Source organism: Nicotiana attenuata, unplaced genomic scaffold (assembly GCF_001879085.1).
Source record: "Nicotiana attenuata strain UT unplaced genomic scaffold, NIATTr2, whole genome shotgun sequence".
NCBI classification, from domain to species: domain Eukaryota; kingdom Viridiplantae; phylum Streptophyta; class Magnoliopsida; order Solanales; family Solanaceae; genus Nicotiana; species Nicotiana attenuata.
The window spans coordinates 393,608-406,807 of NW_017670871.1; the positions used below are offsets into that span (position 1 = coordinate 393,608).

The window sequence follows — 13,200 nt, forward strand, 5'->3', positions numbered from 1 at the left end:
GAGTATCTGAGTTTCAGGGGGAAGAGCCTCAGTCCACAGAAGACGGGGGAGCACTTGTTCTTTTTGAACAATCTACTCAAGATGACACTACTAGGGTCCCAAGGGATGAACCTGATCCCTCCGCGGAGGATCCAAGTCAAAGGTCATCTCCCCAGGCCAATGTTGATCCTGTTCCTTCTCCTAACTTCTATGCTGAGCCTCTGAATATGGTGTTGCCTGAGATGAATTCTAACAGTGAAGAAGACGCAGATGATTTGGCATATGTTAGTTTTATCAGGGCTAGGAGTAATCCAGTTGCTGCTCCAGAGTCAACCCCTAAGAGACCCAGCAAAAGGAGGCTCTAGAGTCTACTCTCAAGAAGAGTCAAAGGAGTGAGAGAAAGAGAAGGCTGGTAAAGGATGGAAAAGTTATGCATGAAAAGGTCGTCCCTGTGGTAAATGTAGATGAGGAAGCTGAAGAGGAACCTAGTTCCTTAACCCACGAGTTCTCGAAGCAGAAGCACTCTCACTCTCAATCTATAAGGCACTCTTCTACAAATGCTGAAGGTCCTTCCAAGAGTGCTAATGCTGCTTCCAGTGAAAAGTTAGTCAAAAATTCTAGTGTCAAGACAGTGAAAGAGAGCGGTCACAAGCTTGATGATGAAGAAGTGGAAAAATTTGGTGAACTTGTGCAGAAAAAGTCAGTGGAGAAGGGAAAGTCTATTCGCAAGTCAGTAAAAAGAAAAATGGATGATGATGAGGAACCTGGTCCCACCAAGAAAGCAAAAGTTAGCGAGACTCTGAGTTATGAAAAAAGGATGTTGAGAAATCAGAAAGTACTGTGGGGCCGCACATTTGCCTCTGACATTCTAGAACTTGCTGGGATGGGACAATTAGTGGACATTTGTGATTCTCAACAATGGACAAATTTGTTTATAAATGAGGTTCCCAAAATGTATGAGGAGGAGGTACGGATTTTCTATACCGGCCTCTTTACAGTAGAGGGTGATAAAATCTGTGTGTCGATAAAGGGGTGGACATAGTGATGGACTCTGTCTTATTGGGGTCAATTCTGGGTGTTCCTGCCGAAGGACCATCATCTACTCAGGGTGCCTGCACATCAAACTTCAGAAATGCCATTGTCAAGGACAAGGCAATACAACATGGGGAACAGGTGCATAAGAAGGCATTCCTTCCAGTATATCAATTGCTTTTTGAGATGGTTAACAAAGTATTTCTTCCCCGTGCTAGAGAAGATCCGTTGCATCCAAAGCTGACATGTTCCTTATGGAAGCCTTGGATAATTTTGCCTCCATCAATTTGCTGTCCATAATGATTGAGCATATGCAGAAGGTAGAAAACCTTAAGTATGGGAATCCTAGACTACCTTATGGTTTTCTTCTCGCAAAGGTCAGTGAGTTCTTCAAAGTACCTCTGGGACAGACCAAAGTGGGCACTAAAAAGCAATCCTTTTCAAAAACTACTCTTGAGGAGTGTGAGTGCATTGACAAGGTCGGAGGAGTTGGAAGCACTTCCACTATCTCTCAACTAATAAATGCTCAGAACAGTGCCACAGAGGAGATCAGGAAGTTGAAGGCTAGGAACGCAATTCTTGAGAGTCAGCTCAGTCAGTTACAAGAGGCACCTAGTTCTAGTAGTTCTCATAGCTCAGAAGTTGCACGCCTAACAAAGGAGAATGCTGAACTCAGGAAACAGGTGGAGGACCTGAAAGAAAGACTAATCAATGAGCAAATGTCTGCGAATGCTCGCATGGATCTTGTTCTCCAAACCCTTGCTGCCTCTTCCAAGCCTCCTTCCTCTAGTGTCCCCTAAAGAATGTCCCCTCAGTATCCAATTTCCAGTGTCTATCTTCTTAAGTTGTTTTTGGTGATCTTTTTCTTTGTTTCTGGCAATTGTTTTTGTTTGTTTTAACTATTGATGATAACAATGATTCTGCTCCCGCCTGTAAAAGTCCAAATCTGGTTAATGAAAGTTATTTCCTTTTTGATGTTTATGCTGCTGCTCTTTTGTTTTTGTTTTCTATCATGTTGTGTGCACACAAGTGGCATGAGTTAACTACGCTAGACTTCTTTATGCTACTTACTTGTTATGTGCTTTTTATGATGCCAAAAGGGGAAAGATTTAATTGAATAATAAAGAGCATAAATGAATAATAATCTGAAGGGGGAGAAATACAGATTCAGGGGGAACTTATAGAGGTTCAGGTAGTGATTAAGGGGGAATGTAGAGTTTCAGGGGGAAATTTAAGATCCTTCTAGTTTACAGTCTGGTTCTATGTGGTTCTTTCTGGGATTTTCAATTAAGAGTTTGTCATCATCAAAAAGGGGAGAATTGATAGGTTACAAGTACTTTGGTCATAAGTACTTTGCTTGATATTTTGATGATCTAACAAACTTACTATCCAGAACCAGATAAGGAACCTGTTATACATTTACAAGACCTTAGGATCACAAGGTTCCAGGTTAGGATTCAGCGTGGGTTATGATTCAACTCTTCAGAGTGGAAGGAACAGCTGAGGTAACAGGTCCCTACCAGTTCCCGAGGAGACTGTGCGAAGTCAACTCTCCAGCTGGAAAGTTGCTGCCTGCACACGTACAATGCAGGAACAGTGCTACAGTCAATTTTCCAGGGAAGACTTTTTACCTACCTTGCTTACATCATTGTAAGTGATTTCACACATGTATATATACAATCAAGGAAGGTAAAACATATTCACTTGAATTTTTCAAAAGCTCATTCACGTGACTATCCAGCAAGAAAGTTTCAAGTGCTTCAAGAACAAAGAACAAACCAACTACGGACCAGTTCCCACATCAAGTCATTATATGTCTTTAGTTGAGTTGTAACTTTGTAATAGTTCTTCAATTGTAATTCCTATCTAGCTTGTTTAGAAGCATTCTATAGGAACCCCTTTGTAAACCTTAAACCTGAGTGTTTGAGTCTTGGCTAGAGTTAGTCATGTTGTATAGTCTTTGTAATAGAGTTATTACAAAGTGGCTTGTAATAGAGTATTACAAGTTAGCGAGGGATTAAGAGGTTAATTCCTAGGTTGCATAGGTTGTAATATAAAAGTTGCTCAGTAGTGAAGTTGAAATCCTACAAGGGTAGGTCGTGGTTTTTAATACCGTTGAGCTGGGAATTTTCCACGTAAAATTCCTCTTGTCATTTATTTACTGCCGTGTGTGTGTGTACTGTTGAATCTGATAGAGAACCTGGTTCTCTATAGAGTTTGGTGGACCCTTATATTCTATCACCTACCTTTAGAAAGGCTGAGAGACTGTTTCCAGAAGTCCCTCGGCTCAGGAGAGATAAAGGGAATGGACAATGACAAGAAAAACAATCAGAAAATCAACCGAAAACACAAAACTAACACTAGTTAGTGCAATTAGAAAACCGAAGCGAAGGCAACAACAAGTAATAATAGTAGTCTAGAAAGACGAAATTACACAAAAGACAATAAGTGATGTACTAAAGTTACTGTAACAAACAAAGACAAAGCTTGACTACCTAACCTTCTATCTTAAGTCTCAATCCCCACACCTTGCTATCCATGGTCATATCCTCAGTACGCTGGAGCAATGTCATATCTTGCCCAATCACCTCTCCCCAATACTTCTTTGGACTTCCTCTACCTCTCCATTGGCCCTCCAAGGCCAACCTCTCACACCTCCTCACTGGTGCATATGTGCATCTCCTCTTCACATGCCCGAACCATTTTAGCATCGCCTATCGCATCTTGTCCTGCATAAAGGCCACGCCCACCTTGTCCCGGATAACTCTATTTCTAATTTTGTCTAATCTGGTATGCATGCATATCCATCTCAACATCCTCATCTCAGTCACCTTCATCTTCTAGAGATGGAATTTATTGACTGGCTATCACTCCGCCCCATACAATATAGTCGATCTGACCACCGCTCTATAGAACTTCCTTTTAAGTCTTGGTGGCACATTCTTATCACACAATACACCGGAAGCGAGCCTTCATTTTATCCATCCCGCTCCAATACGATGTGTGACATCCTCGTCGATTTCCCTATTCCCTTGAATAACTGACCCAAGATACTTGCAACTCTCTCTCTCCTAGGGTTGACTTGTGAATCAAGCCTCACGTCTTCATCCACTACCTGAATCGCATAACTGAACTTGCACTCCAAGTATTCTATTTTGACCCTGCTAAACTTAAAACCTTTAGACTCGAGGGTCTGTCTCCAAACCTCTAACCTCTCATTAACACCACCACGCATCTCGTCAATCAGCACAATGTCATTTGCAAATAATATGCACCATGGCACCTCCGCCTGAGTGTGGTGCTTCAGTGCGTCAATCGCTAGTCCAAGTGGAAATGGGCTTAGGGTTGACCTTTGGTGCAACCCCATCATAACTGGGGAAGTGTTCAGAGTCCCCTCCCATTGTCCTCACTCTACATGTCCTTAATAGCCCTAATGTATGCAACGGGAACACCTCTAGCTTTCAAACATCTCCACAGAACCTCCCCCGACACTTTATCGTAAGCCTTCTCTAAGTCGATGACAACATGAGTAGATCCCTCTTCCTCTCCCTATATTAATCCATCAAAGGTGAATGGCTTCCGTGGTTGAACGTCCCGGCATAAATCCGAATTGGTTCTTAGAAATAGACAAAATCCTCCTCACCCTCAGCTCCACCCCCCCCCCCCCCACACTTTCATGGTATGACTTAGTAACTTGATACCCCGATAGTTGTTACGAATTTGGATATCACCCTTATTTCTATACAACGGGATCATCATGCTCCATCTCCATTCTTCGGGCATCTTTTTCGTCCTAAAATAACATTAAATTACCCAGTGAGCCACTGCAAGCTCTCCCTACCCACGCTCTTCTAAAATTCCACCGAAATTTCTTCCAGCCCGATCGCTCTCCCCCTACTCATCTTACGCATAGCCCCTTCAACCTCTGCAACTTTTATACGCCTATAATACCCCAAGTCCCGACGACTCTCAGAAAGTTCTAAGTCACCCAACACAATATTTTTATCCCCTTATTTGTTCAAGTGTTTATGGAAGTAAGTCTGTCATCTCTGTCGAATAAGTGTGTCATCCAACAAAATTCTGCCTTCCTCGTCCTTGGTACACTTCACTTGGTCTAAGTCATGTGCCTTCCTTTCTCGCACCTTTGCTAGCCTGTATAGCTTCTTATCCCCTCTTTTGCCTCCAAGTTCTTCATACAAACTTTCAAACGCGTGAGTCTTAGCTGTAGTAACCGTTAACTTCGCTTCCTTCTTAGCCACCTATACCGCTCCCTGTTCGACCTATTCTCCTCCTCGTCCATGCTCTCCAAAAGCTTCAAATATGCCGCTTTCTTGGCTTCCACTTTTCTTTGGACCTCAATACTCTACCACCAGTCCCCTTTGCGGCCACTAGAGGAGCCCTTCGAGATCCCCAAAATCTCTCTAGCAGCCTCCCTAATGCAATTCGCAATCGCGGTGTACATATCACTCGCGTCCCCACTACTCCTCCATGCCCCCATAGCCAGCAACTTATCTCCCAACTCCTAAGCTTTGTCTTTAGTCAACGCTCCCTACTTGATCCTAAGTAGACCATACACCACCCTCTTTCTTCGCTCCCTCCTGATCTCCAAATCCATGACCAGGAGCCTATGTTGGATCGTAAGGTTCTCACTTGGGATGACCTTGCAATCTGCGCACTGGCCTTTGTCAGACTTCCTGAAGAGTAGATAATCAATCTGGATCCCTGCTACCAAACTCAAAAAAGTAACCAAGTGCTCCTCCGTCTTCGGGAAACTGGAGTTAGCTGTCACCAACTCAAATGCCTTAGCAAAATCCGGCAGCGAAGTTCCTACTCCGTTTCTAACTCCAAAATCGAAGTCGCCATGCACGTCATTGTAACCCCCCGACGTCGCCCCAATGTGGCTATTGAAATATCCTCCTATGAAGAGCTTCTCAGTATACGGAATACCACGCACAACCTCATCCAACTTCTCCCAGAAGCGCCTTTTGGCCTCCTCGTCCGGGCTCACTTGAGGTGCATACGCACTAATCACGTTTAAGTAGAACCCCCAAAAACTAGCTTAATGCACATCAGCCTTTCGTTCCTCCTAACGTCCACCACCGACTCACAGCAGCAATGGAAGTGGAAAAAAACAATTAGGGCAATTCTTTGACTTTCACCGCTATTTCCATCTTCTTCTGTGTTGTCTTTCCACGCTAATGTTGTTGGATTTCCTTGTAACAAAATGCGTCAATTGATAAATTACGAGAAGGATAAAGAATTGGGAAGAGAATTATACAATCATAAGGCTAGACAATAGTTGATTTTACTAGTCCTTGTATATTGTATGCATGGTGTCTAGCATAAATTATGGTGATTTGAAGCTTGATTATATGCGTGTAAGATGAAATAAACTAAATGCTACTAAGTACATAAAACCAGAAATTCCAGTGAAATGCACCACCAGAAAGCTTAGTATTTAAAATCATAATGTCTGGAAGTACTAGAAATGCGCCACCAAAATCAGAAACAACAGAAATGAACCACAAATTCACTAGTGAACCATAAAATTTTTAACTGCATAATTGAACGACAAATGCACCAGATACTCTAAATTTGCAGTCGTAAACCAGAAACTCACAGAAATGCAACAATAAACCAGAAATAGAGCTTCATTACTAAAAAGATGCAATACTACATTACAAATATCAGCAGTAACCCATTAAACAAGTAAGAGAGCTTTCTTTTCTTGAATAGCTTCCGGCACTAAAACTTCGAGCCAGCATCTTGCTTTTGCTTCTTTTGCTTCAAACCAGTATTTGGCGATGGAAGCTCATATGGAAGACAAAACTCCCCACAAAGGTCATGTGCTTCACCTGGATAGCTCTTAAAGGTGCTATTTTAACTCAAGACAACTTATGTAGAAGGAATTTCCAGCTGGTGAATAGATGTTACATGTGTTTAGACAACTCAGAATCTATAAACCATTTGCTATTGCACTGCAGAGTGGCTGCAGATTTGTGGCACATGTTCCTTTCAATTTTTGGCATGAGTTGGACAATTCCACAAGGCATAAAAGAAGCAGTTGACAGTTGGAGTCAGTGGAAAGTCGGTAGAACCATCAAGAAGATCTGGCAGATGATCCCAGCATGTATAATTTGGTGTATTTGGGCAGAAAGGAATAGCAGATGCTTTGATGGAATATCAACTCCCAACAGCTATCTGAAAGCAAAGTGCCTTAGGAATCTATATAGCTGGAGCAACCTTTCCTCTGTAAATGATTTATTCCATTTCTAGATTTTATTAGCTCTCTGTCTTTTGTTTGATTGCCAACTTTAGGCTTTTGGCCCTTCTGGTTAGCTCCCTGGTCAGAACTGTATTTTTGTGTAAATGGAGCTAACCAACCTCTTTTGTAATGATTTGCATCTTCTTGATGCCAGCAATATAACACCTTACTTCATCAAAAAAATGGAGATCCCTTTAGTTTGAAAAACACCAAAAGATTTGACAGAACGGAATAGGAGTATAGGACCAATAAAACCCTAATCTTTTCAATTGCTTCGGTATTGAGGGTAGTGAGACAAATTGGTTCATAGGTTGCAATGGATGTTTCAAGTTGTAATATGAGTTTGAGAGGAGACTTCTACGTTTCAGTATCGATGCCAAAAGCAGTAACCTGAATTAGTTCTTATCACTTCCTTTGGCACTGCAATGAGGTTTGAGCAATTTTTGAAGTAGCAAGCAGGAATTTGGAAAAAAGAGATGGGGAAATAACGTGCAGTGATGTACGGTTAGAGAACCGTTAGTTTTTTAAACTTGGAGCAGCTGTAGGATGGATTCTACTGATTTTGTTACGGTTTGGGCATGTTTTTGTTCACAAGGTTATATAAAGGATAAAATTTAAGTTTAGGAAAGAGTTTACGATATTTTCAACATATGTTGCGCGGACTCTCCAAAATAGCGTCGGACCCGTGTCGAGTCCTCCGAAAATGCACTATTTTTGAAAGATCCGACACGCACCCACTGACATTTTCGGAGAGTCTGAGCAACATAGTTTTCAACTACAGAGCCAAATATTTAAATGATGCAACTGAGTCACGACCAACTCCATCCTTCACCCCTTTATTCTATCTAGCACAACAAAGGTCATTCATAATAACAATTTCTGTTCAACATTTAAGCTCCGTACTCAATATCCTTGAATTTCCAGATTTTGAAGTTCAAACTGTTGGATCTTTCCAGCAAAAGAAAGGAAAACGAAAGGAAAGCTGTGGGCCAAGCTTAATTCGAGGTCAACCATACTGCGCATAATATTTAAAATAAAACGTCAGAAGGAAGAATAAAGTATTCTCATTTGGTAAAAAGTGAACATATTTCTACAACTCGAAAATGCTTCAACAAAAGCAGAACAGGAACTACTTTAAAGAACCCTATAACTGTCTTTCCTCTTTTCTTCAAATCCCCCATTTCCAGCCCCAGGCAGCTTTTGCCCGGGGGGCAGGGAGCAATTGAAAGGAGGAGGTGCGTCATGATGAAAAAAGGAAAATAATGGACACAGAAACAACTTAACTCATACATACAATATACAGTGTCATCACCTCCTTGACCTTTTCTTGGGTTGTTTTGTGGGGATTGCTGCAGATTCCGCTCCTTCCCTGCTCCGTTTACTAGACGGGGGAGATGGATCAGCTCCTCTCTTTGGTGGCCTCCCAATATTCTTTTTCATTGGACTGCCTTTTTCCTTTGCTTGCTTTGCTTCAGGGTTCTTTGAAAATGTTGGTTCTTTCTTTTGATGGGTCTTTAAAGATGCTGGTTCTTTTCTCCCGCCACCTGTTCCACTTTCATTTTTCTTATGCTCCGATCCGCCTTTGCTAGCAGAGCTAAGTGGCCTACTCTTCAACGCATCCAGCAACAAACCGCTGTTTGAGGATGAACTTTGCTTCATTCGATTCAGGAAAGTAGCAACACTCCGTTTCTTCACATCCGTGTTGGACTGCTCGTTTCTGCTTTCACTTTTAGATTGCGGATGCTGGGAAGAAGACTCCCCTTCTCCTTGGTTTTTATCGACGACCGCTGCTAAATTTTTTATGGATGCAGTGTTAGGACGGCCCTTGTCGTTTTTATTCAAGCTTGCAGAACCTGAAGCAAATCTATCTCGTGTTCTCTTCTTTGTGATTCTATTTTCGCCAGCATTACTGGCCAGTTGACTAGGCTGCTGCAACGTGTCTACAACTACTTTTTCCACAGGTCGTGTTATACTTTGCTCCCTCTTTTTATCACCTCCAGATGATGATGCTGATGCTTTGGCTTTTATGGAACTACGCTTGCGACAGACAATCATTGACCCCGATATATTAGTCTTCAATAGCAAAGAGTCGGATGGTTTTGTTATCTCTTTCTGAGACAAGGATGCTGATTTTAGTGAGGTTTGTTTACCGGATAAAGAATATGACTTGGCTTTTGTCTGGGAGATCTCTTTTAGAATAAGCTGCCGAAGCTCTGTAGCAGCAACAAACTCTGAGGAATTCTTCTTGAAGAAAACAATGGCGTTGCTGACAAGCAGCAACAAATCACGAAAGAATTTGGATTTGCAACTCAAGTAACGGCCATTTTCAAGCCAACTCTGAACCATTTCCAGATCGATGTGCTGCCTAACTAAGTTGCTATAGTTTTCAGCTTCCTACAAAATGAGCACAAGTATATAAAATCTTGCACATAATCTGATGATAGAAATCTTTTTTTTTTCCTAATCATAGACTCGTCTACAACCCAAAGAGATGTGAAGGCAAGCAACATGATTCACAATGTCAAACAGAAATGCCAAGAGGCTGATCTTCAATAGAATAATACAGGGAGTTCCATAAAATCCTAATCATACAGCTCAGAGTGCTGACATAAATAATTTTTGAAATTAGCTCCAGTGGTATTTCACTACAGGCGAGAAGTTAATTATTTGGTTTATCCTTCAATTGCAGTGCCCATGTCATGCAAGATTACTCACGCGCTCTGGCATCACTGGCTCTGCCATCTATACTATAACTGTTCACTTCAGAGCAGCAATTGACAAAGAACAGCAAAGAAACTAGCTTTTATAAACAAAAATTAAAACCATACAAACAAACAATCCAAAGCACCAAAAAAAACAAAACTCCATTTCTAGTTTCATTCATTTGTTCATTTGATCTCTGAGATATCAGAAAAAAGGCACATAATTGCTCTGTAAATATGTTTAAATTGATCTATGTTTCTTTGCCTTATCTTCATAGTGCTGTTTTATGAGATAAATAGTGACTGTATAAAGGAAAACTTCCGTTGGTTTCTAAAGGTCCAGAGGTAGAAATGCACACAATGACGGTGTTGAAGTCAATAATTGAAGAATCGACCAGTAAAAAAATCATAATACTTGATATCTTTCACATGTGGCAAATAAATAGTAGTAAGTTTTTTTTAAGTGGGTCAAAAATGGTTATTTTGTTTTTATTTAAGTGGTGCCACATAATTAATGTTGTTACCAAAGTGGCAGATTTAGCATTTTTAGCCTTTTTTTGTTTTGTGTGGTAAATGATTATAGTTGAGTTGTTTCTCTGTTATAAAAAATTAGAATCCTTAATGTTTTCAACTTGACATTAACTTTCCCACAAAAAAAAACAATTAAAATCACTATCAGACATGCTTCGACGTCGGATTTTGATTCAGATAGAATAACCACAACGCCACTGTAACTTTAATAAACAACCTTAGTTAAACTTTCAAAAGTAAAGATAATAGTAACAATAATTTACCAAAGAAATAATAACAATAATAAAATAACGTAAAAGAAAAGACGAGATTCTTGTTTTATCACCTGGCTTTCGAGCCGACGCTCAAACATTGAGCCGAGCTTATGACTTCTAATCTTCTCGAGGAAGGCAATCAACGGCTGAGATTCAACGGGTATTTCTTTAACGGCGGGAGATCTATTCTCCTTCTCACGTTCATCTCCGCTGCTACACCCGCCGACCACAATATCGTCTACCTTCTTCCTCGATTTGCTCACTGAGCTCTGCACGTCTGAGTTTTCTTTCGTCACTTCCTCTCCTCCTTTTGACTCGGCCATTGATTCAACCAACTCCGGAGACTCGCTCACCGGTTCGACTTTCATTGTCACACCGACCGGCGGTTTTTCTACACTGTCCGAGCTGCCATTACATGAGTCTTCACGAACCGGTCTTTCTTCGGCACATTTATCTGGTTCTTCCTTTATGCTTCCGGTTTGGAGCGGTTCTGTCTTTACGGTTACGGTTCGAACCGGCTTCGTCTTATCCTCGTTCTCCTCTGCGCTACTTTTTAAGCTGCAGCTGTGTTTCAGGTCCGTAGAACTCGATTCGCTTACTGATTGTTGATCCTTATCGGAAGCTTCTTCCGATACTTCCTCGGTGACTACTAATTCCGGCGAGGACTTATCCTCCGGCTTAATTCCGATCTCAGTTTCTTCAAAATTTTCGTTATTTGCTCCTCTCCGTTCGTTCTTCGCCAGATCTGACTTCGAATCTCCGTTTTCAGTCTGTTGCATACTCCGCTCTCTCTCTTCCTCGAGTCGTTGTTTCTTCAATTGCAAAGACCTAAACAGAATCAAACCATTACTTATACATACATATATTTGCATGTGTATATATATATTCAGAAGATGTGAATTCGGAGATGTACACGATGGATAGATCGTATCGTTCAACTTCGCGTCTGAGTTCAGCGACTCGAAGCTTCCGTAACTCCTCAAGCAAAGGAACACAAACGGTTTTCTCCTTATCTTCATCGTCATCATTAACGTTACCATTACCGTTACATTCGTTTGAGTAACGGCGTTTGAGGTCAAGGTATTTGAGTCTACAATTATGAGGCGATAACAACCGCGCAGGGGCGGTGCTCCGTTTCTGGAGTTCAACGGCGACGGAATCCCAGCTCTTTGTGCCGTAACGATTGACGGCGCAAGCTAACAAGAGCTCTTCCCAGGTTCCCCATCTTGATTCTTCTTCTTCCGATGAATTCTCGACGGTTGCGTCCGGTTTGGCCATGTATGAGAGACCGATTCAAGTATGGGAATTGTGCTCCGGCTTGAAGTTCTCTGCAATTGCTCCGTCGTTTTTAGGGCTATTTCTCTATGGGAAAATGCAGATGACTGGCTGTTCATCGGCTTCAGGCTTGGCTTATTGGCTACTATATTAAAGCCTTAATTAAGCATTCTTTGGATTGGATAAGTTCTCTCCTATGGCTATGGCTCAATACTGTGCTCCTACTTGTTCATTTGTTTTTATTCTCAACTAGTGTCGCGTGTAACCCTTATCAGTGTTACAAAGTTTTAAAAATTATGTAAATATATTAAGTTATAAAAAAGGTTAGCTGATAACTTCAATTTTTTCTTCAATAACCCATGCAATTTAACTTTAAAAAAATATATTTAAATTGTGATATCTCTAATAATCAAATAAAATCAATTGAAGAAAGAATTTCCTAACAAAGAGAAAGGCTTCACAAGAAATTCAATATACCCATCGCATATCTACACGGACATAAAATGAGGAAGAGAAGAGTCCGAAAGAATAAATAAGCATAAAAGTATGTATACAGTCAAATCTCAATATATTTTTGGATGTTATAGTAAAGTGTTGTTATAGAAAATATATATTTATAACATAACATGAAAATTGATTTCGTAAAAGCTTGGCTTTTATAGTGACTCTCTATAACAGTCATATTTGTTTCGAATATTTTTGGATGTTATAGCGAAGTGTTGTTATAGAGAACGTATATTATAACATAACATGAAAATTGATTTCGTAAAAGCTTGGCTTTTATAGTGAGGTATTATTATATAGAGATATTGTTATAGAGAGGTCTGACCGTATATGTGTTTGAACCTAAATTTCTCAAGCCACAAAAAATAATGTCAAATCTACTTTCAAGTAGAGGAAACCTATATCAATCTACCAACAAAAGTAAGAAAAAACTTTAATCGCTTGCTTTGAAAATTTCTGTCATAGAAAACTGACCAAACATGGATATGAAAATTTCAAGGAGCCCTTATGTAGTTGGTGACAATATTTAACAATTCCTTCCTTCTTCTCCATAAAATGATAATAGCTTTGCATGCCTTTGTAACTACTACTATATAATTTTGTTGGTTCAAGCTAATGAACGGATTCTTTCACTATTAGATATTTACTATTGTCTTCT

The 13,200-nt window shown here is 40.6% G+C and overlaps 2 protein-coding genes across 2 annotated transcripts; both read right to left on the reverse strand.

Moving 5' to 3' along the window:
• Nucleotides 1–5,560: 5,560 nt before the first annotated feature.
• Nucleotides 5,561–6,666, reverse strand: LOC109244086 (craniofacial development protein 2-like). The gene is made up of 2 exons (XM_019411115.1): nucleotides 6,632–6,666; nucleotides 5,561–6,035 (listed from the first exon to the last, which is right to left on the reverse strand). Exons 1-2 carry the CDS (start codon nucleotides 6,664–6,666, stop codon nucleotides 5,561–5,563), a joined length of 510 nt encoding a protein of 169 aa, XP_019266660.1.
• Nucleotides 6,645–12,300, reverse strand: LOC109244091. Its single transcript, XM_019411125.1, has 3 exons — nucleotides 11,677–12,300; nucleotides 10,835–11,591; nucleotides 6,645–9,670 (listed from the first exon to the last, which is right to left on the reverse strand). Exons 1-3 carry the CDS (start codon nucleotides 12,039–12,041, stop codon nucleotides 8,585–8,587), a joined length of 2,208 nt encoding a protein of 735 aa, XP_019266670.1. The 5' UTR covers nucleotides 12,042–12,300; the 3' UTR covers nucleotides 6,645–8,584.
• Between the last annotated feature and the right edge of the window lie 900 nt (nucleotides 12,301–13,200).

Coding starts and splice junctions, on each gene's coding strand:
- LOC109244086 (XM_019411115.1), bottom strand. CDS start 6,666: ATGAAGCTCTATTTCTGGTTTATTGTTGCATTTCT. Junction 6,036..6,631: donor TGGTTTATTGTTGCATTTCT/GTGAGTTTCTGG, acceptor AAACGTGATTAG/TGCGTATGCACCTCAAGTGA.
- LOC109244091 (XM_019411125.1), bottom strand. CDS start 12,041: ATGGCCAAACCGGACGCAACCGTCGAGAATTCATCGGAAGAAGAAGAA. Junction 11,592..11,676: donor CGATACGATCTATCCATCGT/GTACATCTCCGA, acceptor GATTCTGTTTAG/GTCTTTGCAATTGAAGAAAC. Junction 9,671..10,834: donor AGCGTCGGCTCGAAAGCCAG/GTGATAAAACAA, acceptor CTCATTTTGTAG/GAAGCTGAAAACTATAGCAA.